Raw genomic sequence first — 26708 nt, forward strand, 5'->3', positions numbered from 1 at the left:
CCTGCATATCCTATATCCTGCATATATATCCTATATAAATAAAATACTTGTTTTTAGCATTTTTAATGTTCATGTTTGTTTTTGTACAAAAACAGGAGTTTCAGTCCACCAAGTTCAAACAGCTTCCTTTAATTTTTTCAACATATTTCATAACATTGCATCACTTTTTCTGTCATGGGTTTTTACTAAAGTGGAACAAAAAGTGTAATTATCAACAAACTTTTTGTTTTATATCATTATACAACACTGTTTACGTGACACTATTGCACACTACCAATGAAAAAAGTGACGTGACTGCAGTTCAGGAGATCTCCAAAGGAATGCAGTCTGCTTCATTTCACTTCTATTACATACATACATTACATACATACAATGTTACATTAGATAGTGGAGTCAGTGGCTCTGCTGAGAGATCAAGGTTTCGTTTTTAATAACCTCCATCATTTAGCAGACACTTTTTTCAGAGCAACTGCTCCGACAAGGACAATACCCCCCGAAGCAATCTGGGGTTAGCTGCCTTATTCAAGGACAAGAGGTGATGTCCGTCAATAGTCCATTCATTCACTCACTGGAAATGCTCCTCTTTTTTAAAAAGGATATTTCCATTGGCTAGACCTCTTGTTCTTACTCTCTCTCCCCAGAACATTGGATTTGAAACACTGATCTCCCATCACTTAGCCGTGTTGCAAGTTTTGCTTATTAGCTGTAAAAGAGATGCTAGCACACGCTTTGCCAGGATAGCAATGTTTATGTTACAGCAAGCAGGCGGTTCCAGGTCAACCAATTCTACAGAAACTGGCGGGTATAGACACTGCAAGAAGTCGATTTTTCATCAATTGACAGCACAGTTCAAGTGCGTTGTATACTATGTTATGATGGAAACTTGAAGGAAAAATTCACTGTTAGTTGATTACATGTATAAACAGTGCTGATTTGTCATTTATGATTTTTAGCAATATTTAAAATAACAGTACTCACAGTTGTCACGGACACAGTGGAGATCTTTTTACTTTGCCAACATATCAAATATAATAAGAAATAAAAAAGTTACAATGTCTGTCCATAGGCAAGCTCTGTGAGTGGCAACTCATTTGAGTGCATACATGGAAAACGAAAACTAGAAAAATTACAAAACAGTTTCTCTGATTTACATGCTTGTGGGAGCGAGGAGTGAAATTTGTGAAGGTTGTGTCATTATTAGCCCTTGAATTTCTTCCCAGAATTGTCACCAAAGCAACAACATACTTTCTTGTTTTATTTGACATGATGCATTTGTACTTAATGTGAACCTATGATATTGTTTTAGTGATATCTAGAATCAACAGTTTGACATGCATTGTGTATATACACTGTTAACCACTGGTAACTTTGAAGATATGAAGGGCTGCAACTTCTTTGAAGATTCTAGGGCTTGTTTGATAGACTGTGATACAAAATGAGTAAATAAGCTTTTAATGCATGCTATTGCAATAATCCTGTGTATTGAAAACCAGAGTGGCAGATTGATGTCATTGTCTAAGTGATCATTTGATAAAATCCTTAGTGAATCTGAATATTGGTACAATATTTAGTCACTAAATTACCAAATATTTGTAAATACCTGATTGCTCAAAAGTTAATTATAGACTTTTTTGTTCAGAGGAATAGGTGTGCTGGGGTGCAGTGATGGCTAAGTGATGTGGATGAAGGAGATGCCTTGTTTGCTTTTTCACTGCTCAGAAGTAATGGATCACTTGATGATCTGTGGGCAGTCGCTCCAGGCTTTGGCCTTACGCTTTGCTAGGGCAAGCCAGGCAGGCTCGGTAGAAACCTGGGTAGTGTCACCAGGAGGGAAGCGCTTTGTCACATCTTTTGTTGCTGGCGGAGATGGTGTAGAGTCTGTAATTTCAACTGTCCAAAGAAAGAAAGAAAATCACTATAAAGAGTCTAAAGATTGCTATTTTATTTTTTATTTTTTTATTTTTTTGTGGTTAGATGTCTCAGTTTTAAAAGCATCACATCTAGATGGGAACCATGTCTAAATCCCACCCTCATGTCAATTGCAGTTCAGCTGGGCCAGGGGAATGTATATGAAAGAAATACATAACAAAGCCTACATAACAATTGAGCATAAGACTGAAAGTTTTTTTTTTTTTTTTTTTTTTACCTGTGACTGAGCTGGGCAAGGTATTTGCTTTTTTCAAGTTGTCACGTCGTTCAAAACGGGCCAGGAGTGAGTCTGGTCTCTTATTCTCATCTGCTGTTTGAGGCTTGAGAGGTCTGGAACTTCCATTGCCCTTATCTTCTGTGGGACTGATCATTCCAGCCTTTCAGAGACAAACAGCACCATACTGTAGTTATATGTAGCAAGATTTTGGACCAACAAGAATTCCTAAAGGACAAGGTTACCCAGCACAACACCACCAAAACAAGTGATCAAAAAATTGTTACTTGTTGTGGCTGGTGAAATCTATATGAAAGAAAAAGCTGTTATTGCTTGTTGCATTACACTGCATTTCAGCTGGTTAAAACTCACTGTTATTGTAATTTTATATATAGTGCCAAACTAGCACCTAGTTAATGATAATAAATTTGTATGGCTAAAGACTATATTTATATAGGCCTACATACACTATCTCTGTCCCTAGCCTGTTTCTCAGCCAGCTTAGCTTCTCTCTGGCTCTTCCTTTCCTCTCGGGTTTGCTGATGTTCTCTGAAGCCTTTCTGTTTTTGCAGTGCCAGAGTGATCCAAAGTGGTCCTGTCTCTTTCTCTTGTGTCCGTGAGCTGTCCAGAGAGTGCCTGGCCTGCAGAGAGGGTTTTTCTGTAAAGGAGAAGAGATGCAGAAGGTGTCAAATTGACAAGAAAGATTAAAAAAACATTTTAGAGTATTTTGTTCGGTTCTTCTTCTACTATTCTTCTAGAATAGTATCAATCTCAGTTTTCTGTAGGAAATACCAATGCTCATAAAGCAGGTCTGGAAAATTGTTGAAGTTTTAGGAAAGTTTAGGCTTCAGGCATTTATTCTGTGTATGATTTGTGTGAATCAACACAAATATTCAACTAAATGTTTAAGAAAAATAAGTAAATTCATGCTCTGCATGCATTGCAATAATTCTGAAGATGAACAAATTATAGCTTTACTGTGCTTGAGTATTTCCAACCTTTTTTAATTAGTTCTGTCCTACGGTCTGTTTTTTCTCTCCATGGGATGCTGATGGATGGAAAAAATGACTTCTTTTCTTTAAGCTCCCCCTCTCCTTGTCCATTTTTCTGGGATGGTACAGATCCTGCAACTTCTTCCTTTTGATCACTGCTCTGCTCAGCATCTATCTGTTCTGCTTGCCCTGTCCTTAGTGAAATCATTTCCCCTGAAGTCCTTCTACCAGGTTTAGGGAGAGGAGAGGGTGGAGGTGTGGCACCTTCAGATGGTTTGGGGGAGGTAGCTGGTTTTTGGTAAAATGGAGGCTTGGGGACAAAGTGGTCGGCTTCAGTGCATGCCAAAGGGAGAGTATTTCTGCTAAACTTACTTTGAGATTCTTTACTGGGTGCTGTAGTGGTTTGAAATCCAGTAATCTCTAGTTGAGGAGAAACAGGGCTAGACGTTTCAGAGAATGTAGAAGTGTCAGAATCTTGGTCAGTGGAGGTAAGGGGCACTGGGACACCTTCAAAACTGTCTCCTGCACTGTACCTTTTCTTCCTCTTCTCTGCAGATTGTTCATTGTGGAAGCGAAGAGAGTAGTTGGTTCTTCTCAACTTGATTCCAAAAGGTGAGGGCCGCTCATCACCACTCTGATCCTTCTGATCCCTTTCATCCTTTGGATCCAAGTCTTCTGATTCTGCCTGACTTGGGGATCCAGTCTCGGACCTCTGTGATTTGGGAGATCCATGTGGTGGACTGGGAACAAGGAAGGAGGGGAGGTCTTTGGCAAACATGCATTCTTCAACACTATCTGCAATGTGGACAACTTTGCTTCCCCTGCTCTGGATCTTGGTACCTAAAGAGGGCAATTCAGATTTTTGTACAGAGGGAATTTCCATAGATGGTGATTCTATTGTCACACCTTCTTTGTCTTCCTGACCAGAACTCTCTGAGCGCCTGTTGGAATCAGTAAACTTCACTCTGGCTGGTATGATGGAAAACTTAGCACTGGCTGACATGGTTTTCATGAGGTTGCTGTGAGAGAATGGCACTGTATTTAGATCCTCACTAATCGGCCTGCGACTCTGATCCAGGTATTCAGGATATTTTCCATCCTCAGCACCTTTAAAAATTTTGGATCGGATACTTGCCCATTCTGCCAGGACAGCAGCATTTGATTGGTCTGCAGATAAGGAAGACTCATATAAGGATTTGTTTTTTCCAGATTTACGATCTGGTGAAGACCTGCTTTTGGTTGGAGGAGTGCTCATGGCCTTTTTGCCTTCCGAAAGGCCAAGTAGGGACTTGCAGGCTGTGTCCTTGATCTGATCGAGATTGACTGCAGTTCCACAAAGTTGGGCTCCTGTCACAAGAATTGCAGTATGTGGGACATAAAGAGATGAAGATAGAGTTGGTGAATCTGTGCATCCTGGTGAAGAAGCTTTGGCTCCCTCGCTGGTTTCAGCTGTTGATTCACCCTGTTGGCCAGTTGACAGAGTAACAGGAGTGAGGTTGACCTTCTGGAATAGTATCTGCTTCTCGCCTGAAGAGACCTTGAAAGTGAAGGGCCTCTGTCTCTCCTCCATCTCTCTCCATCTCAGTTCCTCTGCTTTTCTTTTCCATTCTGGGTCAGTAGCTCCAGCTTTCTCCTCTTGCTGTTGCCCCTTTCTTTCCTCGTTTTCCTCTAGTCTTTTTCTCTCAGCCTCCTCTTGTCGGCTTCTTTCCTCCGCACGGAGGCGTTGCTCTTCCTCTCTCTGCCGTTTCTCCTCTAACTCTTGAATCTTACGTTGTTCTGCTTCCTCCTCCTCTTTTCTCAGTCTCTCCTCCTGCTCCCTTTCTCTTTCCTCTTTCAGACGAAGATGTTCTGCCTCAAGTTCCTGCTGCCTTCTCTCCTCCTCTGCTCTTCTTCTTTCCTCCTCCTCTTTCCGCATTCTTTCATCCTCTTGCCTCTTTTGCTCTTCCTCGCTTTTTAATCTTTGCTCTTCCTCTTCTCTCCTTCTTTCTTCCTCTTCCTTTTCTTTCCTTGCCTCTTCCTCTTGTTGCATCCTCTCCTCTTCCTCCTTTTGCAGCCTATCCTCCTCCTGTCTGCGCAGCTTTTCTTCTTCTAGCCTCTGCTCCTCAATTCTCCTCTGTTGTTCCTCCATCTTTCTCTCTACCTCTTGTTCCCTTCTCTGAAGCTCAAGGCGTTCTAGCTCCTCCTCATGAAATCGTCGCCTTGTTGATTTCTCAGTGGGTTCATAATCCTCTTTGCTCCAATGGATAATTTTATAGTCCTCTTTTGGCAAATCAAAGACTTCTTCGTCCTTTTGTGTTTCAGATTGCTCTTGCATTTCAGAGAAATCCTCTTCCTGAAACTCCTGAAATATATTAAGGTTACAGAAGTTATTGCTTTTAGAGTTATAATCTAAAAAGTAATTTGTTTAAAATTTACTCATCCACATTTCATTCAAAATCTTTTTTTGCCCATATATGTCTAATGTTGTTTTAGACCACACTGACTTTCATTATATGGACAAACACAGTTCAAACATTCTTCAAAATACTGTCTTCTGTGTTTCACAAGTCATAAGGGTTTGTGAGTAAATTGATGACTGAATTCATTTTTTTTGTGAACTCTTTAACACATCTCCTTACATAAAAACTATTCCAAAAGGCTGTTCACATTTTGAAGAACACCTTTCCCTTTACCTGTGTGAATCTTCTATGTTTGCGTGACACCCTCTGGTTCTTCGGTTTGACAGACAGTTTATGTTTGGCAGCAGTGTTGTCCAAGCGTGGGACAGACTGAGGGACAGCATCTAGATTGATGGACTCAATTGTGCCAGGGGGAGGTGGGCGCTTAGTGCGTGGGGATTTGACTGGAGCTCTGTGATCGACCGTGTCGTGGCTGCCAGCCTAATTATAAAGCAAAAACACAAAATAATTGTGACTATTAGACAGCAGGATTCTAAAAAAACATATTACATATGGGGAATAAGTGTATTGATAATATGACAGTTTTCCCAGTTCCCTGCAGCTTAACTAGAGCATGCTATTAATAAAAAGGTTATCTGTCTTACAACATTACTCTCCGAATTGTTTTTTTTTATTTTATTTCCATTTAAATGTTCTAATCTAGTATATCAACTTTGACTGACATAGCATTTATTTAGCATTTAAGTTAATAATTTGAAGATTAACTTACATTTTCCTTGGCTTCGGTCTCCGGTGGCTCATTCTCCACCTGAGCAGGAACCCTCAGTGGACTTCGTGGCATCTCTTCTTCATCTGAGCTACCTTCATCTCCCTCACTCTTTCTAAGTGAAGGAAGTCTCTGACCAAATTTGATATTATGTCCAATTTGCCTCTGTCAACAAACCATATAGAGTAAAATGTGTGTTTGTTTGTTTTTGCTGCCTTGTGTACATATGAACAATTATTACTGTTTGATTATTATTATGGATTATACTGTGAAAATTCTGACCTGAATGTTCCTAACTTTGTCTGAAACGTTCTCCTGGGACATTGTCTGTCCTGGATATGTCTCCTCTGAGTCCTCTGTGATAAATACACTCTCGTGAGAAAAAGCTCGTGACCCTAGGGTTTTTAACTCCCTGTCAACGCAGATATGAATGTTTTCAGTATACAATTCAAAAAAAAAATAATAATAAACACCTTAATAAATAAAAGCATCTAAAATAAAAGCAATACATTTTGTATACATGAGAAAAGGCAGACCCAGCAGAAATGGTTATAAAGTACCTTAGATACTGATCATTCTCCTTAATAACTGAGACCACCCCATTGCAAACTCTGTCAGTGGAATAGCTAGGTTTAAGTTCAGATCCCTCAAACCCACGTTCTGCTTCCCTCCTTTTCTTCTTCCCAAGTCGATGCTGGAATGGCTGGATTTTGCCCTGCCGTCGCCGCTCTGGTAAAAAGCGGGGTCGTTGGGGGCAAAGAAAGGTGAAAAATAGTCAACAAGTAGCAATAAACATACAGTATGTTTGACAGTATGTACAAAAATGTGAGCATTTTTAATTGATGTCCATGAAATGGAGTATCAGAACAGGCTATGGAATCAGGTTATACTGGTGGTAAGCCTTTGTTCTGAGACAGGCTTTCATAATTATGGTGAACAGATGACTTGTTTAAACATTCAGTAATGTCGAGGTCCTCTAAAGCCCTATGATCTTGAAAAGGCATCACAGAAAAATAAAATTTTTATATAAAGCTCAGTATCATTAATACAAAGTTGTGGCACAGTTGCATGCTTTACACTTATGAAAAGTCTAAATGTCCTTCAATATGCATTTAAGAAAGATAGCAATCCAGCCTCTCAAATGCATAAAACGTGTGATCACAGGGGGATGTTGTAGGTTCCTCGCAATCTACTTAAACATCCCAGCTTGCTCACTGGAGAATTAGGCAGTATTCTTTTTAAAGCAAAAATTATATATATATATTGTGAAAGTCACTATACATATAATTTAAACTATACTGGGTTGAAGGTGATGAATGCTAAATAAACTTCTTTCTTTCCCAACCTTTACTTATGTTTACAGCATAACCATTGAGGATATAATCATGACCAACACTCGAACACAAAGTTTAAACAACTAATTCCTAATCTGTAAAAAACAACCCAAAACAATCGTAAAGAAAACATTTAAAGAATAATTCTCAACCTACCAATTACAGTGTAAGTCTGCAGGTGCAAAGTGTCTCTGGCATGACTGAATCATACGGTTCCCATGTAATGACGTTTAACCAATGATAAGGCGAGGGACCTTTGGTTTGTAACGAGTGCTCAGGAGAAGTTCCACTTCCAGAGACTAGAAAGTCATTAGGAATCATAAACACTACGGAGATAAGAGTAGCTCAAAAAGCACTGTTTACAGAAAAAATTACACATAAAACATGCCAAATTAATATATACAATACTACTATATAGAGTACATTATCTAACAATAGTTTGTGGTCTGTAAGATTTTTTAATGCAACATTTATTTTATCCAAGATACACAAAAACAGCAATATTGCAACTTAAAATAACTGTTTTCTCTTTTAGATATTTAAAATATAATTTATTCCGTGATGGCAAAGCTGAATTATCACATGATGATTCAGAAAGCATTCTAATATCCTACTGTAATTTGGTTCTCAAGGAACCATTTTTCTTATTAATGGTGAAAACAGTTGCGCTGCTTAAGATTTTTTCAGGAATCTTTGATGAATAGAAAGTTCGCAATTTATCTTAGTGAATTTAGTTAATTACAGCCTGCAGGTCCCATCTTGGTCCTTCTGAATGGTATTAAAAGCACACTATAAGCACTCAGCCAACCAAGAGCAAAACCATCTCCAGACTGTATTTTCTGTATTTCTGCTCAAAACACAACAGCACAATAACAAAGAAAGTAAGGCATTTGGTACCTGCCGTCAGTGACAACCTCTGTTGTTGTTCTAGTGCGAAATTCCTGAAGTTATTACTGTTCCAGAGTTTACTGCTTTACAAGCGTATATGACTGGATTACTTTATGATTTCTCATATTTTGTCTGATCATTTCCCTCTTAAAGCCTCGTCCAAGTCCAAGTCTCTTCCCAGCTGCTACTCCATTTCTCTAGCCCACAATGCAGTGCTGCAGGCGTCCTCAATCACTGAGGCATATGATGTGAGTGGACACCACTCAGCCAGAGAAACAGCCCTTGATGTGTCTCCCTTGTACTCCTCTATACTACAACCACTATACTCAAACATGGCCTTTCTGTTCCTATGTGTGTCGGTACAGCTAAATAAATCAACTCAGACCTGACTGTTCCTCGCACTTCTTCACAAAAGCTAAAAAACACATCCTTCCCACTTTACAACATAAGAATACTCAACCTTGCTCTGCACACTTTTGTCATACAAAGCTTCTCACTTGTGCATCAAAGCCAATAACTTGTTTTTGTCGCAGCAAATGAAATGCCCACCTGAACCTACTTGTTCCCCTCACACTCCAAATTTCAGCATTAGTACATGATTAATTGATATATTTCTCATAAGCAACAAAATAATTGGCACTGTTTCTTTTGTCAGCAGTGTACTTGATTGCGTAACATTGGTATATATCTGTAACAACATAAAGAAACAAGCTTAAAATAGAGCATGCCACACTTCAGCTGTACCGAGAAAGAATGAAATAAGTCACATGTGAAACATACTAATGTTAATAAGTTAAATGTGGTTATAAAGTTTGAGGGCACAAGGTTCACTCAAAAAGGTGTGTAAACCCTGGACAGCAACAATAACATGTGATTAAATCATATTTAAAGGAATAATTCACACAGAAATGAAAATCATTTACTCACACCCCTGTCGTTTCAAATCTGGAATCCCAGGAACAACAAGGAGAAATTTTGGAGAATGTGATGGTCACTCTGCTTCATGCAATTACATGAATAAGGACTGGGGACAAAAAGTGTGCATAAGCACCATAAAAGTGGTTCATGTGACTTGTGCAATAGTTTCCAAGACTTCTAAAGCTAACAAATCAAAGTTTAAGATAAAAAAATTTGCTATCCATCTCTCATTGTAAGAATGAGGAAATTAGCAATGTCTGAACAGATCTAGTCCAAATCTAGCTGAAGTCCTGAAATACATTGCACAAGTCCTATGAACCATTTTGTGGTGGTTTTTACATCCTTTTTTAAGCTTGAAATCCACTGTACTCCCATCCTCATTCATTGTAATGGCAAGAAAAAAAATCTATACAAATGTATCTTTTGTGCTCCACAGAAGAAGTGATAGTTTTTCAAAGAAATGCGGGTGAGTATTGAAAGAATTGTAATTTTTGACAGAACTATTCCTTTTAAGACGCGCAGAAACACGCAGATACAGCACACAATTCTTAAAGTATTTGTGACCCTTTTTGAAACACCATAGACTGCTGATGCCACAGCAGGCTGTTCAGGAAGATCCTTACTCTGTTTTTGTTTACCTGGGCCTTCAGATACTGTTACCTCTACCCGTGCATCAAGCTTCGCCTCCTTACTGTCCGTCATCATGGTTATGACGGGCTTTGTCTGCAGCAAGAGTAGAGGGGGAATAAGCGTGAACACAGAGTTATTTTTCTCATTGATGTGTTTGTGTGTGCAACAATAACAAGAAAATGGAAGGAGAAGATGACAATAATAGGAAATAGAAAAGCTTACGGAGATCACGAGACACTTGTATTGCTTTTTTTCTTGGTTGTTAAACTCTTTCATTAAATATTTTTTTCCCCCAAATGCTTGATCTCCATTTTTATTTTCATCAAAGTCTTTTTGAACTTGTACACAGTCTTCTTTTAGTCCTGGGTTTATTCCTTGCCATCACTCGGTTACGAATAACAGGACCATCTCTTTCGGTTTTCTCAGTGAAGAATGAAATTCCTCATCTTGCAGGCCTGTCAAAACCTTATATTAAGGGAACTGTACACTTTACTACACATAAGTCTGGATATATGCACAGCTATAATGCTTTTTGGTTATGTAATAATGTACTGCTGCCATGATCAATAAAAATGTACACACCTCTGTAACTGACTGGTTCATATAGATGTGATATTGTGTAATGCCTACCAGATATACAAGTATTGCAACTTAAATATTAAATCTCCATTTTATTGATTTATTTAGTAGCCCTATAAATGGGCTAATATACAATCATATGGTCATTATTGAAAAATAAATCTCCTCAGGATAACATAAGATCCTAACAACCTTGTTGTTTTTTGTTTATAATTAGTTTTTTTATATAATGATGAGCTAACTTTATGAACAATGTATCTGTCACACATGGTGAATGTAACAGTCCAATAAAGGCAAAGAAGAAGAGTTCAATAATATTTAATAAGCCAACGATCAGGGTACAATCCACATTAACCACATTAAACAAAGACTAGACTGGACAAACACTGGGGGGCAAACAAATATAGATGAGAGTAAGAAACTGCAGTGAGGGGAGGAGTGAAATAAGTGCAGTCAAGTCGTACAGATCTGACCTCTCGAAGTAGAACAGATACCTCTCAAAGGCAATATCGCATTATTCACTCTCATGCGCTGTGTTGTGATATCATTTCTGTTCTGTTGTCCATTCAAAAGACTTATCATCCATATTTACTTTAATACAAACACGTATTTTAGTATTTTCCAGAAATATGAAAACAATTACATATCTCACACAGAAAGCGCATCTAGAAGTCATAGTGTTTGGGAATATTCATACATGATTTAAACACAATCACATGATATCAGCAGAACAATGGCAACCAGAACCAAGCCAAGGTTACGGCCCCAGGTGTAGATGCAGGAGCCATGGATGACGCCTGGGCAGAGGATCCTGGGGGTGCAAGCGCCTGCGATGAGGAGCCTGGACCGTGGTGGAGCTGGAGCAACTGAGGATGAAGGCAGAGACAGAAGGAAGGAGGAACCTAACAGAGCCAGAGGGGTGGAGTGACGAAACAAAATCAGAGGAACGCAACCCCAAGGCAGTGGATGGTCAACCACTGACCAAGGTTAAGCAGGATGGAGAAGGGAGCCGTTGGGATGAGGGGCCATGGTGGAGACAAGGAAACTAGGAGCCCAGGCGGAGACAGGGGAACCTCACACCAAGGTAGAGCTGATGGAAGGAAGCCCTGATGTGGACCCACACAGGCAGATGCAGTCTGAGGGTGTGCATTGGGGATGACTGACAGCAGAGGAGTGGAGATTGAGTGCTTGGCTGTGGTGAGAGACGGAGATGTGTAAGTGCTAGACAAAGGCTGTACAGAAATGGTGATGAGGTCCATAAGATCCAACAGCAGGACAGTCCTGAATAGATGTAGATGATCTTGAGGCTGGATGGTAATAACATAAGCTGCAGCTGGCATAGAGTTAACAGAAAGACAGATAGGTGATGAGACATGAACTGAAAAGCCAGATACAAGGCAGAGGTGGGATAGGGAGGCTGGGTGGTAGTTTAAGAGGCTTCAAGAGAATTCAGTACTGGACTAAACCAGTGAGACGGCTTGGTGCTGGGAGGAACTAGCGAGGGATCAAAAGGCTTAGGGCTGGAAAGAACAAGTGAGAAATAAAAACAAGCAAAACTGGACACGGACAAAGAATGGTAAAGAGAATTCAAAGAAATCAGCTGCAGCTCACCCTCATCAGTGGAGATGTGGGCATGGCTTTTCTCTTTTCCCTTGTCTTTCATGAAAACTTACTCCGATGTTGTGGTCACTTTGCACACCTAGTTCACTCCAGGTGTGTGTCTGTGTTGACTACTGTCTATGTGCACTTGTAGGGTAAAATGCAGAGCACAAATTCCGAATATGGGTCACCATATTTGGCCACACGTCAGTTCATTTTCACTTTCAGACTTATTGGTGGGCGTGGGCTCCGGGGTGATGGTTTCCTCAGGCTCTTCGGTCACACCTCCATGTCTGAGGTGGGCTCGTGCTGAGTGCTCAGACTCTGTGCTGTGCTGGTATGATGGCTGGCTCAGGAGTGAGGCTAGTGAGTTCCTCATCTAGGTAACAAGGAGTCAGCGGCGAGTTGTTATTTACCAGCACCCACTCCACATAGGTGGCTAGGCTCTCTTGAGGACCGTCACCGGACAGTTTTGCCTTAACGGCGGTGTTTAGTCCCACATGGTAGAACGTGGTGAGGCAGTTATCCAGGTAGTGTGTTTGGTTGGCAAGGTCCAAAAAGTCTCTTGTGTGGTCCTCAAGAGAGCGCTCCCCCTGCTCCAGCAGTAGGATGAGGAGAGCAGGATCATCCATTGTGCAAAAAAACCAAAACAAATAATAATAATAATTGCCACTGTTAATCTGTTGATCCTGTCTTCTGTCATGTGTGGTCCATGTAACAATCCAATAAAGACAAAGAAGAAGAAGAGTTCAAAAATATTTAATAAGCCAACTATCAGGGTTCAATCCACATTAAACACGGATGAGACCGGACAAACACAGGGTTTAAATAAGATGGAGGACAAACAAGATTAACAATGACAGGTGAGAGGGATAACTAATCAGACACAAGAGAAAACTTGGTCAAACAAGGAAGACTAAACTGTACTGTATTGTCATGATGAAACGTTCAGTGTAGGTGAGCTGCATTACACTCAGGAATGAAATGGTGGCTAACAGTGAGTGTCCACTCACACGGAGCGAGTGTTTTCATTTTATTTCTATGAAAGTTCTCGATCAGCTCTGCTCCAGTGGACATGCACCATAACAACAAACACTCCAGCATTAATTTTGATCATGGCTTGTCTTGAAAAACAATTAGACGTTCTCATAGGAGAAGTCGCACTACAGGGGACTGGGCTTCAAATCTTCTGACACTGCCAGAACATCGTCAGAGGTAAAATATGATCACAATGGTCATTAATCGGCTGTCAGTGAACATGTCAAACTAATGACCAATTACTACAGATTTTAGCCTTGGATTATAGGAATATTTTTGAATTTTCAAAATTTGTCACAGACGACCAAAAATTTGCCAAAATCACACAGTTTGAGCCAGGCTTAGGAAAGTGACAGTGTGAACAATACTTCCAATTTATATACAGTTCTATATAGACAAGAATGTCATTAGCGCTTTGAAAAAATTACTCTACAAACCGAAAAACAATGTATTGCCTTTTCAAACTAGGTTGTGGCAGCATTGTTATTGTTTACTTAAAGTAAAACTAAAAATCATCGATCAAAAAACTAAACATGAAATTTACTGAAATAACCCTTGAGTTCAAGTACTAAGATGACTAAGTAATAAAATAAAAAGTACAACTGAAATAAAATAATATATAAATTTATTGTACGTGTCTGTGTAGGTATTTGTATGTTAGTTTGTAACTGCAAAGCATTGTGTCTGTGAAGAGCATCACAATTGTTTGTAGTGTGCAATCTACCTCCATATAGGTACAGTAGAGTTCATTATCACATCAGATCTGTGCTTGCTCAGCAGTCTAAATTAATGGCTATTTAAGAAGCCCTTTTTCTACCCTCTTATGTTCATGGAAGCCCATATTTATTACTGCAAAACAGCATTTTAGAAAAAGCAAAAATGTGAATTGTTTTGTTAACAGATTACCAAAGAATCAATTCAAATTCTCATGCATAATATCATTTGGATAAGTCAGTCTTAGTTAAGCACTAAAGTTTTTTTCCCCACCAAATTAGTTTTTTTTTTTTTGTTCTATATTGCTGCTGGGATTTTTACATGCGTTCATACTGAATGTCAGGACAGAAAATGCAAATATTTAAAATATCGCTGGTTATCAAAACACATTGCCTCTAAACCTACATTCCTTTTGGCAGACAAAAACCTTTTGGCAGCACAGTGTTGCACTAACTGTTAAACACAGCAAACAGTAAACGATTACAGTCTTACATCATCCTTACTGTGTTGTTTCTTTCTATGAGAAGACAGTGTCCTCTAATGGCACACAGGGTCATCCTGAAAGTCTCTCTGTCTGAACAGACTCAGCTGTGACAAAAAAAAAAAAAAAAAAAGCTTGTATGTTTTTAATTCTGGGCCAGATGTGTTTGTGCACATGCATCTGCGACACAAGTGTGCACGTGGTCAAAACTGCGTGCGTATTTGTCATGTTCTGGTTCACGTGTACATATTAGTGAATGATCTTGCTTGTGTTGTGTGCATAATAGCTCCAGACAAAATACTGATGGCAAAAGCACAAGTCGCAGCCACATTCATTGCAGCAGTACAATGTAAATACGAACAGAAGACAAACAGAAAAGGCATAGCTCTAGCTGTTACAGTGCTAATTTAACCCACTGCTGATGTTTAATGGTACAGACTGAACTCAATACAAAGCTATATCACTAAGAGTTGCTTCAACCATTATTACAAACATTTCTAGACCAGACCTGCCTCTGTTTTAACCAAACCAGTGAGCTATAAAATAGGCTGTAAGTGGATTCCTGGAATGGTGCCCCTGTAATTCCTGAACCTAAAAGCTATGTGAGTCATTATTATAAGTCATAATAGATGGCATAATGACCCTCATAAATGGACTGAAAAACCATGATGGCACACCCAATGAGTATTCTTAAATACTGCAAATACAATTAATCAACGATGAGGAAGGGCTAGCGATCTGTTGCAGTGGCAAATAGCTAAAGTTAGTGACTAAGTCACATTCAATACTGTTTAAATGTTTGTGGTCAATACGATCAGCACCAAATCAGCATAATTAGAATGATTTCTGAAGAATTCCCAATATAAATTTTTCTGAATAGCGGATCAAATAAATGCAGCCTTGGTGAGAGATTTCATGTTTTGAAAGCGATTTCAGCAGTATAAATGAATTATTTTTGATATAGCTTTGCGAAGGCAAACTTGACTGAATGGGAGACTGATGCTTGTAATCTGGCCTACAGGCAACATAAATGCATTTACAAAAGAAACGCAATTTTACAAAATGCCATTTTTAGCATATTGTTGCCTTCTGTGTTGATTCTCATGCACAGCTAATGGAAAATAACATTTGTGGTTATTGCTATGACAACAGCATCATTTAGGTTGGTTCTGATGTAGCATTTTATCTACACAGTACTAAAGGCTCAGCAGAGCTGCATCAGATACTAAGGGATGATACTATAGGATGATGTTTAGAGTGGGCATATTTAAACAAAGATGGGCTACGTTGCCATGATTCTAGCCTAAATACGCAACAGGACTCGGAGCTGTCAGTAATGCCTGCACATTAAGCAAATCACATGTAACACATAAGTATCAGTGGTGAAATGTTCTTGTTTTGCACAAAGAGCCATGTACTACTATGATAGCAAGTTAGCTTCACTCGTACAATAGGTCGTCTTGAAAGAACAGCTAGAAATCGCTGAAGCAAAATGGAATGGCTGACCGCACAGCGTATAGCAAAACTTGTCTAGCTGCCTGTGCTTACTGAGAACAAAAGCACACTTTTACCTAGAACAGCCACGCAGCTGGAAAGAGCTGCACACCACTGAAGGAAAACCTTAGGGAACATGGATTCAACCTTCTGCTCCTTGATTTACAAAGCTCTGTTGCTGCTCCTTGGTGCTTTAGGGGGAAATATAACAAAACCATTGAATCACAACTTATACAGCTCTATTAAAAGTGTACTAATAACATGCCATATCTTAAAAGTCTTTATTGAAGTATGAAGGCTTATAAATCTAATTGTGTTGGTTCTGGATGAAGGATGGTTATGGAGATCAGATGAACACAGATCTTTCATCAGTAGCCCATAAGATCTCGTTGGATGTCAGGGTTGCCTTTCAAAGCATGACTTCAGCATTATAAACCAGGCAATTCTGATCCAAACATTACTCTTATGAAATGAAACCTGTGTAACTTGCAGTAATATAAATAGGAACTGGGGCTAATTGTCACACGTTTTACTTAAGTGTTGATTTTTCATAGTCAATTCCTGTATGTACACCTTGAATAATATTACTATTACTATTAATATTAGAACATAGTTAACAGTTGGCTTTTTTCTGAATTCTAGTTTATCCTGTGCACTTTTTAGTTTACACAAAATGATAATATTAACATTTTAGTTTTTTAAGATTTAAGAGTTTGAATCCAACACACAAAAAACTGCTAACAAACAAGTTCAGTGAGATATATAGATGCTGTGTCAATTTCCCCATGTGACAACGAGTCCCAGTCTCTGTTATAATATAACATATATATTAAGTATATAATATATATGACAAATAAAAATGTAAACCATTTAAAACCACAACTGCTCCGCCAAATAGACATTTTATTCAACTACTTTGACGCAGTAAGTCAACCCTTGTCTCTTTTTATGTCATTTATCTAGGATTGGGGGAAAATCTGTGCAAAAGGTTGGTTGTGTGAATCTGCAAGGTGCTAGTCTAGTTAAAAAAAAAACACTTGGTCATTCTGTAATGCATAAAGGTAGAATTTCCTTTTGGTCTATTTATACCCTACAGTTTACAAATCTAGGTTCTGTAATGTTTTGTAATGTTTTTGATATAAGTCACTTATGTTCATCAAGGTGGCATTTATTTGATCAAAAATACAATAATATTGGGAAACATAACTACAGTTTAAAATGGCTGCCTATTTTAATATGAATGCAATTTCTTCCTGTGATAGCGAAGCTGAAATTTCAGCATCATTACTCCAGTCTTCATTGTCCCATGATCCATTCAATCAGTCTAAATTAATGGCTATTTAAGAAGCCCTTTTTCTACCCTCTTATGTTCATGGAAGCCCATATTTATTACTGCAAAACAGCATTTTAGAAAAAGCAAAAATGTGAATTGTTTTGTTAACAGATTACCAAAGAATCAATTCAAATTCTCATGCATAATATCATTTGGATAAGTCAGTCTTAGTTAAGCACTAAAGTTTTTTTCCCCACCAAATTAGTTTTTTTTTTTTTGTTCTATATTGCTGCTGGGATTTTTACATGCGTTCATACTGAATGTCAGGACAGAAAATGCAAATATTTAAAATATCGCTGGTTATCAAAACACATTGCCTCTAAACCTACATTCCTTTTGGCAGACAAAAACCTTTTGGCAGCACAGTGTTGCACTAACTGTTAAACACAGCAAACAGTAAACGATTACAGTCTTACATCATCCTTACTGTGTTGTTTCTTTCTATGAGAAGACAGTGTCCTCTAATGGCACACAGGGTCATCCTGAAAGTCTCTCTGTCTGAACAGACTCAGCTGTGACAAAAAAAAAAAAAAAAAAAGCTTGTATGTTTTTAATTCTGGGCCAGATGTGTTTGTGCACATGCATCTGCGACACAAGTGTGCACGTGGTCAAAACTGCGTGCGTATTTGTCATGTTCTGGTTCACGTGTACATATTAGTGAATGATCTTGCTTGTGTTGTGTGCATAATAGCTCCAGACAAAATACTGATGGCAAAAGCACAAGTCGCAGCCACATTCATTGCAGCAGTACAATGTAAATACGAACAGAAGACAAACAGAAAAGGCATAGCTCTAGCTGTTACAGTGCTAATTTAACCCACTGCTGATGTTTAATGGTACAGACTGAACTCAATACAAAGCTATATCACTAAGAGTAGCTTAAACCATTATTACAAACATTTCTAGACCAGACCTGCCTCTGTTTTAAGCAAACCAGTGAGCTATAAAATAGGCTGTAAGTGGATTCCTGGAATGGTGCCCCTGTAATTCCTGAACCTAAAAGCTATGTGAGTCATTATTATAAGTCATAATAGATGGCATAATGACCCTCATAAATGGACTGAAAAACCATGATGGCACACCCAGTGAGTATTCTTAAATACTGCAAATACAATTAATCAACGATGAGGAAGGGCTAGCGATCTGTTGCAGTGGCTAATAGCTAAAGTTACTGACAAAGTCACATACAATACTGTTTAAATGTTTGTGGTCAATACGATCAGCACCAAATCAGCATAATTAGAATGATTTCTGAAGAATCATGTGACACTGACGACTGGAGAAATGACTGCTGAAAATTCAACTTTGCCATCACAGGAATAAATTAGATTTTAAAATATATTCAAATAGAAAATATATTTAGTTATTTTAAATTGTAAAAATATTTCCCAATATAAATTTTTCTGAATAGCGGATCAAATAAATGCAGCCTTGGTGAGAGATTTCATGTTTTGAAAGCGATTTCAGCAGTATAAATGAATTATTTTTGATATAGCTTTGCGAAGGCAAACTTGACTGAATGGGAGACTGATGCTAGAGAGACTATTTGAAGCAGAAAAGTCAATGTTTGTAATCTGGTCTACAGGCAACATAAATGCATTTACACAAGAAACGCAATTTTACAAAATGCCATTTTTAGCATATTGTTGCCTTCTGTGTTGATTCTCATGCACAGCTAATGGAAAATAACATGTGTGGTTATTGCTATGACAACAGCATCATTTAGGTTGGTTCTGATGTAGCATTTTATCTACACAGTACTAAAGGCTCAGCAGAGCTGCATCAGATACTAAGGGATGATACTAAAGGATGATGTTTAGAGTGGGCATATTTAAACAAAGACGGGCTACGTTGCCATGATTCTAGCCTAAATACGCAACAGGACTCGGAGCTGTCAGTAATGCCTGCACATTAAGCAAATCACATGTAACACATAAGTATCAGTGGTGAAATGTTCTTGTTTTGCACAAAGAGCCATGTACTACTATGATAGCAAGTTAGCTTCACTCGTACAATAGGTCGTCTTGAAGAAACAGCTAGAAATCGCTGAAGCAAAATGGAATGGCTGACCGCACAGCGTATAGCAAAACTTGTCTAGCTGTCTGTGTTTACTGAGAACAAAAGCACACTTTTACCTAGAACAGCCACGCAGCTGGAAAGAGCTGCACACCACTGAAGGAAAACCTTAGGGAACATGGATTCAACCTTCTGCTCCTTGATTTACAAAGCTCTGTTGCTGCTCCTTGGTGCTTTAGGGGGAAATATAACAAAACCATTGAATCACAACTTATACAGCTCTATTAAAAGTGTACTAATAACATGCCATATCTTAAAAGTCTTTATTGAATTATGAAGGCTTATAAATCTAATTGTGTTGGTTCTGGATGAAGGATGGTTATGGAGATCAGATGAACACAGATCTTTCATCAGTAGCCCATAAGACCTCGTTGGATGTCAGGTTTGCCTTTCAAAGCATGACTTCAGCATTATAAACCAGGCAATTCTGATCCAAACATTACTCTTATGAAATGAAACCTGTGTAACTTGCAGTAATATAAATAGGAACTGGGGCTAATTGTCACACTTTTTACTTAAGTGTAGATTGATTTTTCATAGTCAATTCCTGTATGTACACCTTGAATAATATTACCCAGGAAAGACATATTGCCACACTTTGTGGGTTAAGTTGTCACATTGGAAACAAAGTATACATGTAAAATGCCTTGCCCTAACATGTATCATTTTAGAAAAACTGAATTAAAAAATGTCTAGAACATTAACAGTTAACAGTTTTTTTTTTAATTTAAGAGTTTGAATCCAACACTCAAAAAACTGCTAACAAACAAGTTCAGTGAGATATATAGATGCTGTGTCAATTTCCCCATGTGACAACAAGTCCCAGTCTCTGTTATAATATGACATATATATGAAGTATAAAATATATATGACCAGGGGCACCGGACTGGGGGTAAAACCAGTACTGATTACCAGGGCCCCAAAGGAAGAGAGGGCCCTTGAAAAGTCTGGAATATATATTTTCAAGGGGGTGGGGGTGGGGGGGCATTAGGACTGCCCATGCATATAGGGCCCAGGATCAGGATCTTGTGCAGCGCCCCTGTATATGACAAATAAAAAATGTAAACCATTTTAAACCACAACTGCTCCACCAAATAGACATTTTATTCAACTACTTTGACGCAGTACTCACTGTGCAGTCACAGACATGAGTAAGTCAACCCTTGTCTCTTTTTCTGTCATTTATCTAGGATTGGGGAAAAAACTGTGCAGAAGGTTGGGTGTGTGAAAATGTAAGATGCTAGTCTAGTTAAAAAACAAAACAAAACAATGATTCTGTAATGCATAAAGGTAGAATTTCCTTTTGGTCTATTACCCTAATGTTTACACATCTAGGTTCTTTAATGTTTTGTAATGTTTTTGAAAGAAGTCACTTATGCTCATCAAGGTGGCATTTATTGGATCAAAAATACAATAATATTGGGAAACATAATTCCTTGCTGAAAAAGTGTTTCCTTAAAAAAAGAATCAAGATCTACTGACCCCAAATGTTTAAATAGCATATATATAAAGCTAAAAAGAACAAAGATATATATAGGAGGTCTGAAAAAACTATAAAAGAAGGAAAAATACAGGGAAAGTATTTATAGAGTAAACATGCATGATGCAGTTACATGTGTACCTACACACACAAACATGACCTTAGCCACTGACTGTTAAACTAAAATTGTACAAAATAAACAAATTATATACAAAAAGCTTAATTTAATACACATATATATTTTACATTAATATAAACAAACAAAAAGCTATTGGTCCTTGGTTCTAACACACTGGTATCATTGAATGTGCATATTTATTTTCATTACAAAGCATAAAATAAGAAAGACAATGATTCTTTGAGGATGTGGGGCTGGCAAGAGATAATGGCAGATTCATGAACGGAGAGGCCTGTTTTGTTTAACGCTATCGTGCCACATGCATTACACAAAAAAAGGCTTTATCGCATTTATGTTCAAAGGAGTATGAAAGAATAAGGCTGGTTGTCGATTTATCTGGGTAAGAGGCTAGTACGTATACATGTATGAATGTTCGGCTGATCCACTTGCCTGCTGTTACTGTGGAGCTACGCTATGACCTAGAGTCAGGTGTCACATTGCACAGGTGCACAGAGAACTCAAGAATGCTTGAGAATGCATGAGGATGAGTATATCTGGGATGAATGATGAATTCTCAAACATCTCCATTACTGAATACAGCGTGAAAATTAATGGTATGCATATTCATACTGCCGTACGTTTTTGTGTGTTCCTCGTGGGATTTTTGTTTGCATGATCTCCTGTGGTAGAGCTTAGTGGCCTATTCCTGAGATGTGTTTACACATGAAGACAATCCTAGAATGTGTTTGAGAGAGGAGAAAGTGGGTGATGATGGTGAGGTAGTGTGCTGGTTCATACTGCTGTCTCTGTTGCTACTCACAGAATGCCACTTTGTTCATTGGCCAGATTACCGGGGAAGGAAGGACAGACATGCATTGATTCTTTTAAACTGCCCAACACATACAAAGACTGTGACTGTAAGCTTGTTTGTCAGCGTATGTGAGGATGCGTGTGTGTATTGTGTTAATACAATTTCATAGAACAAGGGCCTCCATTAACAGAATAAAGACGGGATTGATGATCAATAATGGCAGAAACTGCTACCTGTCTCCAGTGTCACAAATCAACTGTACTATTAAGGAGCAATTTGAAGTATACATGCTTATTTTCTAACTATATAAAACTTGGCACATCATGCATTTCAGTTGAATCTATTACTTAACATGCACAATCAGAACAGGAATGGCTATAACTTATAAAGTTTAATTAACATAAAATACAAAATGATGTGTAAGTAATGCATATTATTACATTACGGTAATATCTAAAAAAGTAATTTTAGTTTAGTTGGCATGATGAATGGTCCCAGTTTATATTACGTTTCTTTACTAAACAAATTCAGTGTTCAGTGAGTTAGTAGCAGGAGTACTTGTTTGAACAATAAAAGATGGGGGCAGGATGAAATGTGTATTTATTTGGAAACAGTCATTATTGCGTCAGTGGTGTGGGAATTATACGCTGCAGCTTCAACAATGCTATTTTCAATGGTTTGTTTTCTGTTCTAAATATAAGTTCATTATCTTGATGGTGTTTCTAGTACTTGTGAACATCAGATTCAGAAACGCCTGCACTGGAAGGCTGAGTCTTTCTTGGATGTGTTAATCTCCAGAGACTGTAGTGACTCACTCTGCCAGTGAATATCAGCGTTTAATAAAAACTCTCACAGAACAGACACAGAAGGGAATCAAGAGGAATCAGATTCAGTCTGAAAACATTACCTTCCTAGATCTGTAGAAGAACAGGCCAAGATGAGCAGCCCACTCCAATAAAAGACTTGGTCTCCAGTGATCTCTAACTATAGAATATGAATCCAGAGAATTACTTTATAGTCTCAGTTTTGACTGATAGGTTGGAAATATGATTTCCAGTCTGTCATTAATAATTTCTCAACATGATAGTGCAGTGTGGGCACCTAAAAATAACGAATGCAGATTTTGCCATGAGGAACCTCCATCCATCCATCCATCCATCCATCTATCCTAACTTATTAATTAACCTATTATCACCTATTAGCATAACTGAGGTGATAAAGGTAAACACTGAAAGAAATGACACATCAGTGGTATATCATAAGTATTTACGTATAGTATTAAATAATAATTTTAGCAGTATGCTGAAAATAGCAAAAACAATTGCAACATGTCCATGGTCAACCAATTACAGAATAAAAACTATCACTTGTTTTGCTTATAAAGAGCCTAGTGTACAAGACCAGCACCAAAACAACACTAACTAGTCTGGACCAGCAAATTCAGTTTTGTCATTGCGTTGTCATTGTATAAAGGAGGTCAACGTTTAGTGTACTCAAGGACCAACCTGTGTTCTGGTCAGATATATTCTGCACAAGATGACTTTGTGGTTTGGGTGAAATTAGATCTGCTTTAATTTTGAAATTATTGCTGTGGAGCAGCAGCTATTGTATGATAGTGCACCGTTAGCATATACAGAACTAAAGCTAAAACGTCTTACTTACAGCATACAGTGTTGCTGAATAAAATGAGAGGAGGAACTGGATTGAACCAGGTAATGTCATTACAACGCATTCCCTGACAGACACACATTTGCTAATTGTGTCCTGTCACAGTCTCTCTATCAAACACACATATGCACACAGTCGCTCTTGCTTTACTCAGAACAAACAGTTGTAAATACAGAAAGCATCTGCATGTCAGAGCATTGCACTCATCCATTAGAATCGGATAAATGTGGCCTTTGTTTTGTCAGTCTGTCTATATTCTAACCCCTCCATTCTTGTGTCCAGATCTTCATATCTCCCTCTTTTGGTACAGAAACTTGTGCAGTGTCATTGTTTGGTCTGTAGTATTCTGTACTGATTGTGTTCTGTAGTTTTGAGTGCATGTCTCCTGCTCCACCAAACCACACAGGGTGAGTTCACACTTGGTAGGCTTGGTTCGATTTTGGTTGTTGTTCCACAGTCAAACAAAATCTGGTGCAGTTTGCTTGTTTCCATACATGCATTCAGTTACATTGAAAAGTAAGTGAATATGTATTTCTCAGTCAATATCAGTTCAGATGAAACACATATTACTTCATGTGTTGTTTTTAAGTGCAAATCTCTGCTTATGAAAGATAACTTTCTAATGATACCAAAGTGCAGATTGTGTTACCTTATACCTGAGGGTAATGTTACTCTATAAGTGCCTTTTATGAAACTGTTTGATATTGTCTATCAATGACAATCTATTAACATCTGCAGCTTTGAGCAATATGAATTTGTCTAGGGATCAATGGAGGGTTCTTTATTAGTATTGTCTATCTGTGTCGTACTAGTAGAGGGCAATGTTATAGCACATAAAGTTTTGGGGCCAATATCTGTCACGTCAAATCTATGAGCATACTAATGTGGGTTTAATTAGGTCATACTGTGGTGGAAAATAATATCCTATGAAGTCCATCATGCTTAAGGCACAGCCACTGTTGCCTAAAGATGTGTAACCTTATTCAGATTTTACTGAGGGATCGTCTGTCGCACCAACAACAGCACATACACTCCAGTCAAACACACAAGGCCTTTCCCCTTCACTGGTCAACTTGTATCGACGCATTACTTTTTATGGATTAATATTAATTGGCCTTTCATTATTTACAGTAGTAGGAAGCCTTAGGAGCAGTTTCTCTGGTTTCCTCTACTTGAACGCACAAAGGGTGTTTAAGGGGAACATGCCCCCGAACCGAAGTCAACATTGGGAACTTCTTACCTATCTTAAAAACTAACATTTTTAGACTTCAAATTTCAAGCCTAAAAATTTACATTTCTAAAAAGGAGTAAGATAGCTTGTGTGTCTAACTATATATCTGTGTATTTAAAGTATCTTAAACATTTCTCCTTGTTTCTTCACACTGTTTTATATGCTAATCCAGTGTGTTATTTGTGTAATATTTTGTTAGATAGTTAGACTTTTCAGTGAGGATGCATGACCTTTAATTGTAGTTAATTTTATTTAATAACCAAGTTTTCATGGGGAAATAAAATTATGGTTTTGTCCCCAAGTCATTTTGGGTTTTCAACCATTAATAGGAATACATAAAATTCTATTGATGGCCAGTATTAGACGTTTTCTGTCAATATGGGATTCAATTGTGCATGTTCATTTCCACTTTACCCATTGGGATCCAAGCAATTCATAATGAAATTACAGCGATACAGCTAAGACTGCTAAATGTCATCTGTCTGTACACCTACTGAAAATCCATCCATCCATTCTTGAGTTATATGAAGTGTACAGTGAGGAAAAATCCCAACATTATATAGTGAGTGTTAGGTTTATGTGTATGTTGTTGATGCTATCCTGCTCACATCACTGAGCTTTCAACATTATAAGAGCAATGTTAGATATGCAACTCATGCATTCACAGCACCACATTGGGGTGTTTATACAGAGTGGACAAGATAGCAAATACAAACAAAGAAACAAAACTGAAATTCAATTTAGTTAGGCATTACATCATCGTTACATCATGAAAAAAGAAGAAAAAATAGGCCAGACACTATCTATTAAAATCATTCCATGAGCACTGACATCTCTCTTGCTTTAATTACTGACACCAAAGCGTATAAGTGATGTATATTTGGCTTATCTAAATGGCGAGTAGCCCTCCATGTCCTTTGCAGGAACGGGCAAAATTTATAGATGGCATATTTTGCCACAAAAGCATGCTCTGTGGTAGGTATGCATCGAAAGAGAAAACGACACTAAAGCTCAGGGTCCCATCAATTGCCTGCGCCAGTTCTCGTAAGCGTATTATGAATGACTTGACGACTCATGATTCAAATAGTAGACATTTCATCCATAGCATCACTTCATCAAAACGACTGTCATTCATAAACAAGCTAATAAAAGGCAGCATGGGTGCAGACTGATGTGATGATGCAAACGCATAGACGGCGTTTTCTACACAGACAGATTTTTATCATGCATTTCAACGCGAAATGCAGCCCGAGACAGCTTCATGCCTCCCCAGCTGTGCACACATCTGTGAAGAATGGTGGATTTTGGAAGATGGGCTATATGACAAGGTCAGTATCACCGACAAAGCTATGCAGTTCAAACAAATGTTAGATCTTTGCTTACCTCTCCAGCGTGTGTGACGGCACGGGGATCAGTTCCTATGTCTGCTTTATTGTGTCTGGCGTCAAGTCGCAGCACGCGAGCTGACCTCTTTGTGTATGTGTGTGTGTGCGTGCGGAAGTGTGTGTTGCTGATGCTGCGAGCGCTCGCTCTCCTCCTCGCAACGGTTCCGTACGCATTCGGTGCTGCTTCCCAGCTGCACGTGAACAGGGGGGGGGGGGGGGGGGGTGACAGAGGATGATCACACAATAAAAACACCCCATTCTGCCCTAACATTTCAGTTTCTAAATATACACCATTTGAATTTAATAAATGCTGCACAAGCCTCTAAATGCATGTCACAGACTGAAAGAATTACAGATATTGAAAGAACTGGCCTCTGTAGTTTTTGCTAATAAAGAAGACCGTATACGGCACTTCTGAAAAACATAACAATATTAAATAATATATTTTAGCTTCCAGACATAGACTCTAAAGAAGACAAATTAACTAGCCTATAACATGTTTATAATAGCGTTCTGCAGTTTTGACGTTTTAAAATGCACGAGCTTTAAAACAGGTGCATTCTGATTGGCTCTCATGGTTTTTATCTTTCATCAGCAGACAACTTCTATTTTATATGAATTGTATATTAGT

General features: G+C 38.3%; 1 protein-coding gene across 5 annotated transcripts; it reads right to left on the reverse strand.

The window, feature by feature from the left end:
* Window positions 1-110: 110 nt before the first annotated feature.
* Window positions 111-26199, reverse strand: LOC127938898 (capping protein inhibiting regulator of actin dynamics-like). 5 transcript variants are annotated; one of them, XM_052535807.1, is made up of 10 exons: window positions 8532-10297; window positions 7791-7933; window positions 6861-7029; window positions 6583-6712; window positions 6304-6465; window positions 5808-6014; window positions 3142-5476; window positions 2611-2801; window positions 2147-2306; window positions 111-1890 (listed from the first exon to the last, which is right to left on the reverse strand). In XM_052535807.1, exons 4-10 carry the CDS (start codon window positions 6622-6624, stop codon window positions 1730-1732), a joined length of 3258 nt encoding a protein of 1085 aa, XP_052391767.1. In that variant the 5' UTR covers window positions 6625-6712; window positions 6861-7029; window positions 7791-7933; window positions 8532-10297; the 3' UTR covers window positions 111-1729. The 5 variants fall into 5 exon arrangements, with proteins under 5 accessions (XP_052391767.1, XP_052391768.1, XP_052391769.1 ...); XM_052535808.1 differs by having other exon boundaries at window positions 7791-7960; XM_052535809.1 differs by lacking the exons at window positions 7791-7933; window positions 8532-10297 and adding an exon at window positions 26076-26199.
* Window positions 26200-26708: the final 509 nt, after the last annotated feature.

The sequence above is a fragment of the Carassius gibelio genome, chromosome A20 (assembly GCF_023724105.1).
Source record: "Carassius gibelio isolate Cgi1373 ecotype wild population from Czech Republic chromosome A20, carGib1.2-hapl.c, whole genome shotgun sequence".
In the NCBI taxonomy this organism is placed as follows: domain Eukaryota; kingdom Metazoa; phylum Chordata; class Actinopteri; order Cypriniformes; family Cyprinidae; genus Carassius; species Carassius gibelio.

What these genes read in the sequence shown, in the direction of transcription:
- LOC127938898 (XM_052535811.1), bottom strand. Translation starts at nt 10,145, where the DNA reads ATGATGACGGACAGTAAGGAGGCGAAGCTTGATGCACGGGTAGAGGTA. An exon ending in AACATAGAAGATTCACACAG is followed by an intron (nt 5,477 to 5,807) that starts GTAAAGGGAAAG and finishes AATATATTTCAG; the next exon opens with GAGTTTCAGGAAGAGGATTT. An exon ending in CTTGCCCAGCTCAGTCACAG is followed by an intron (nt 1,891 to 2,146) that starts GTAAAAAAAAAA and finishes TTCTTTGGACAG; the next exon opens with TTGAAATTACAGACTCTACA.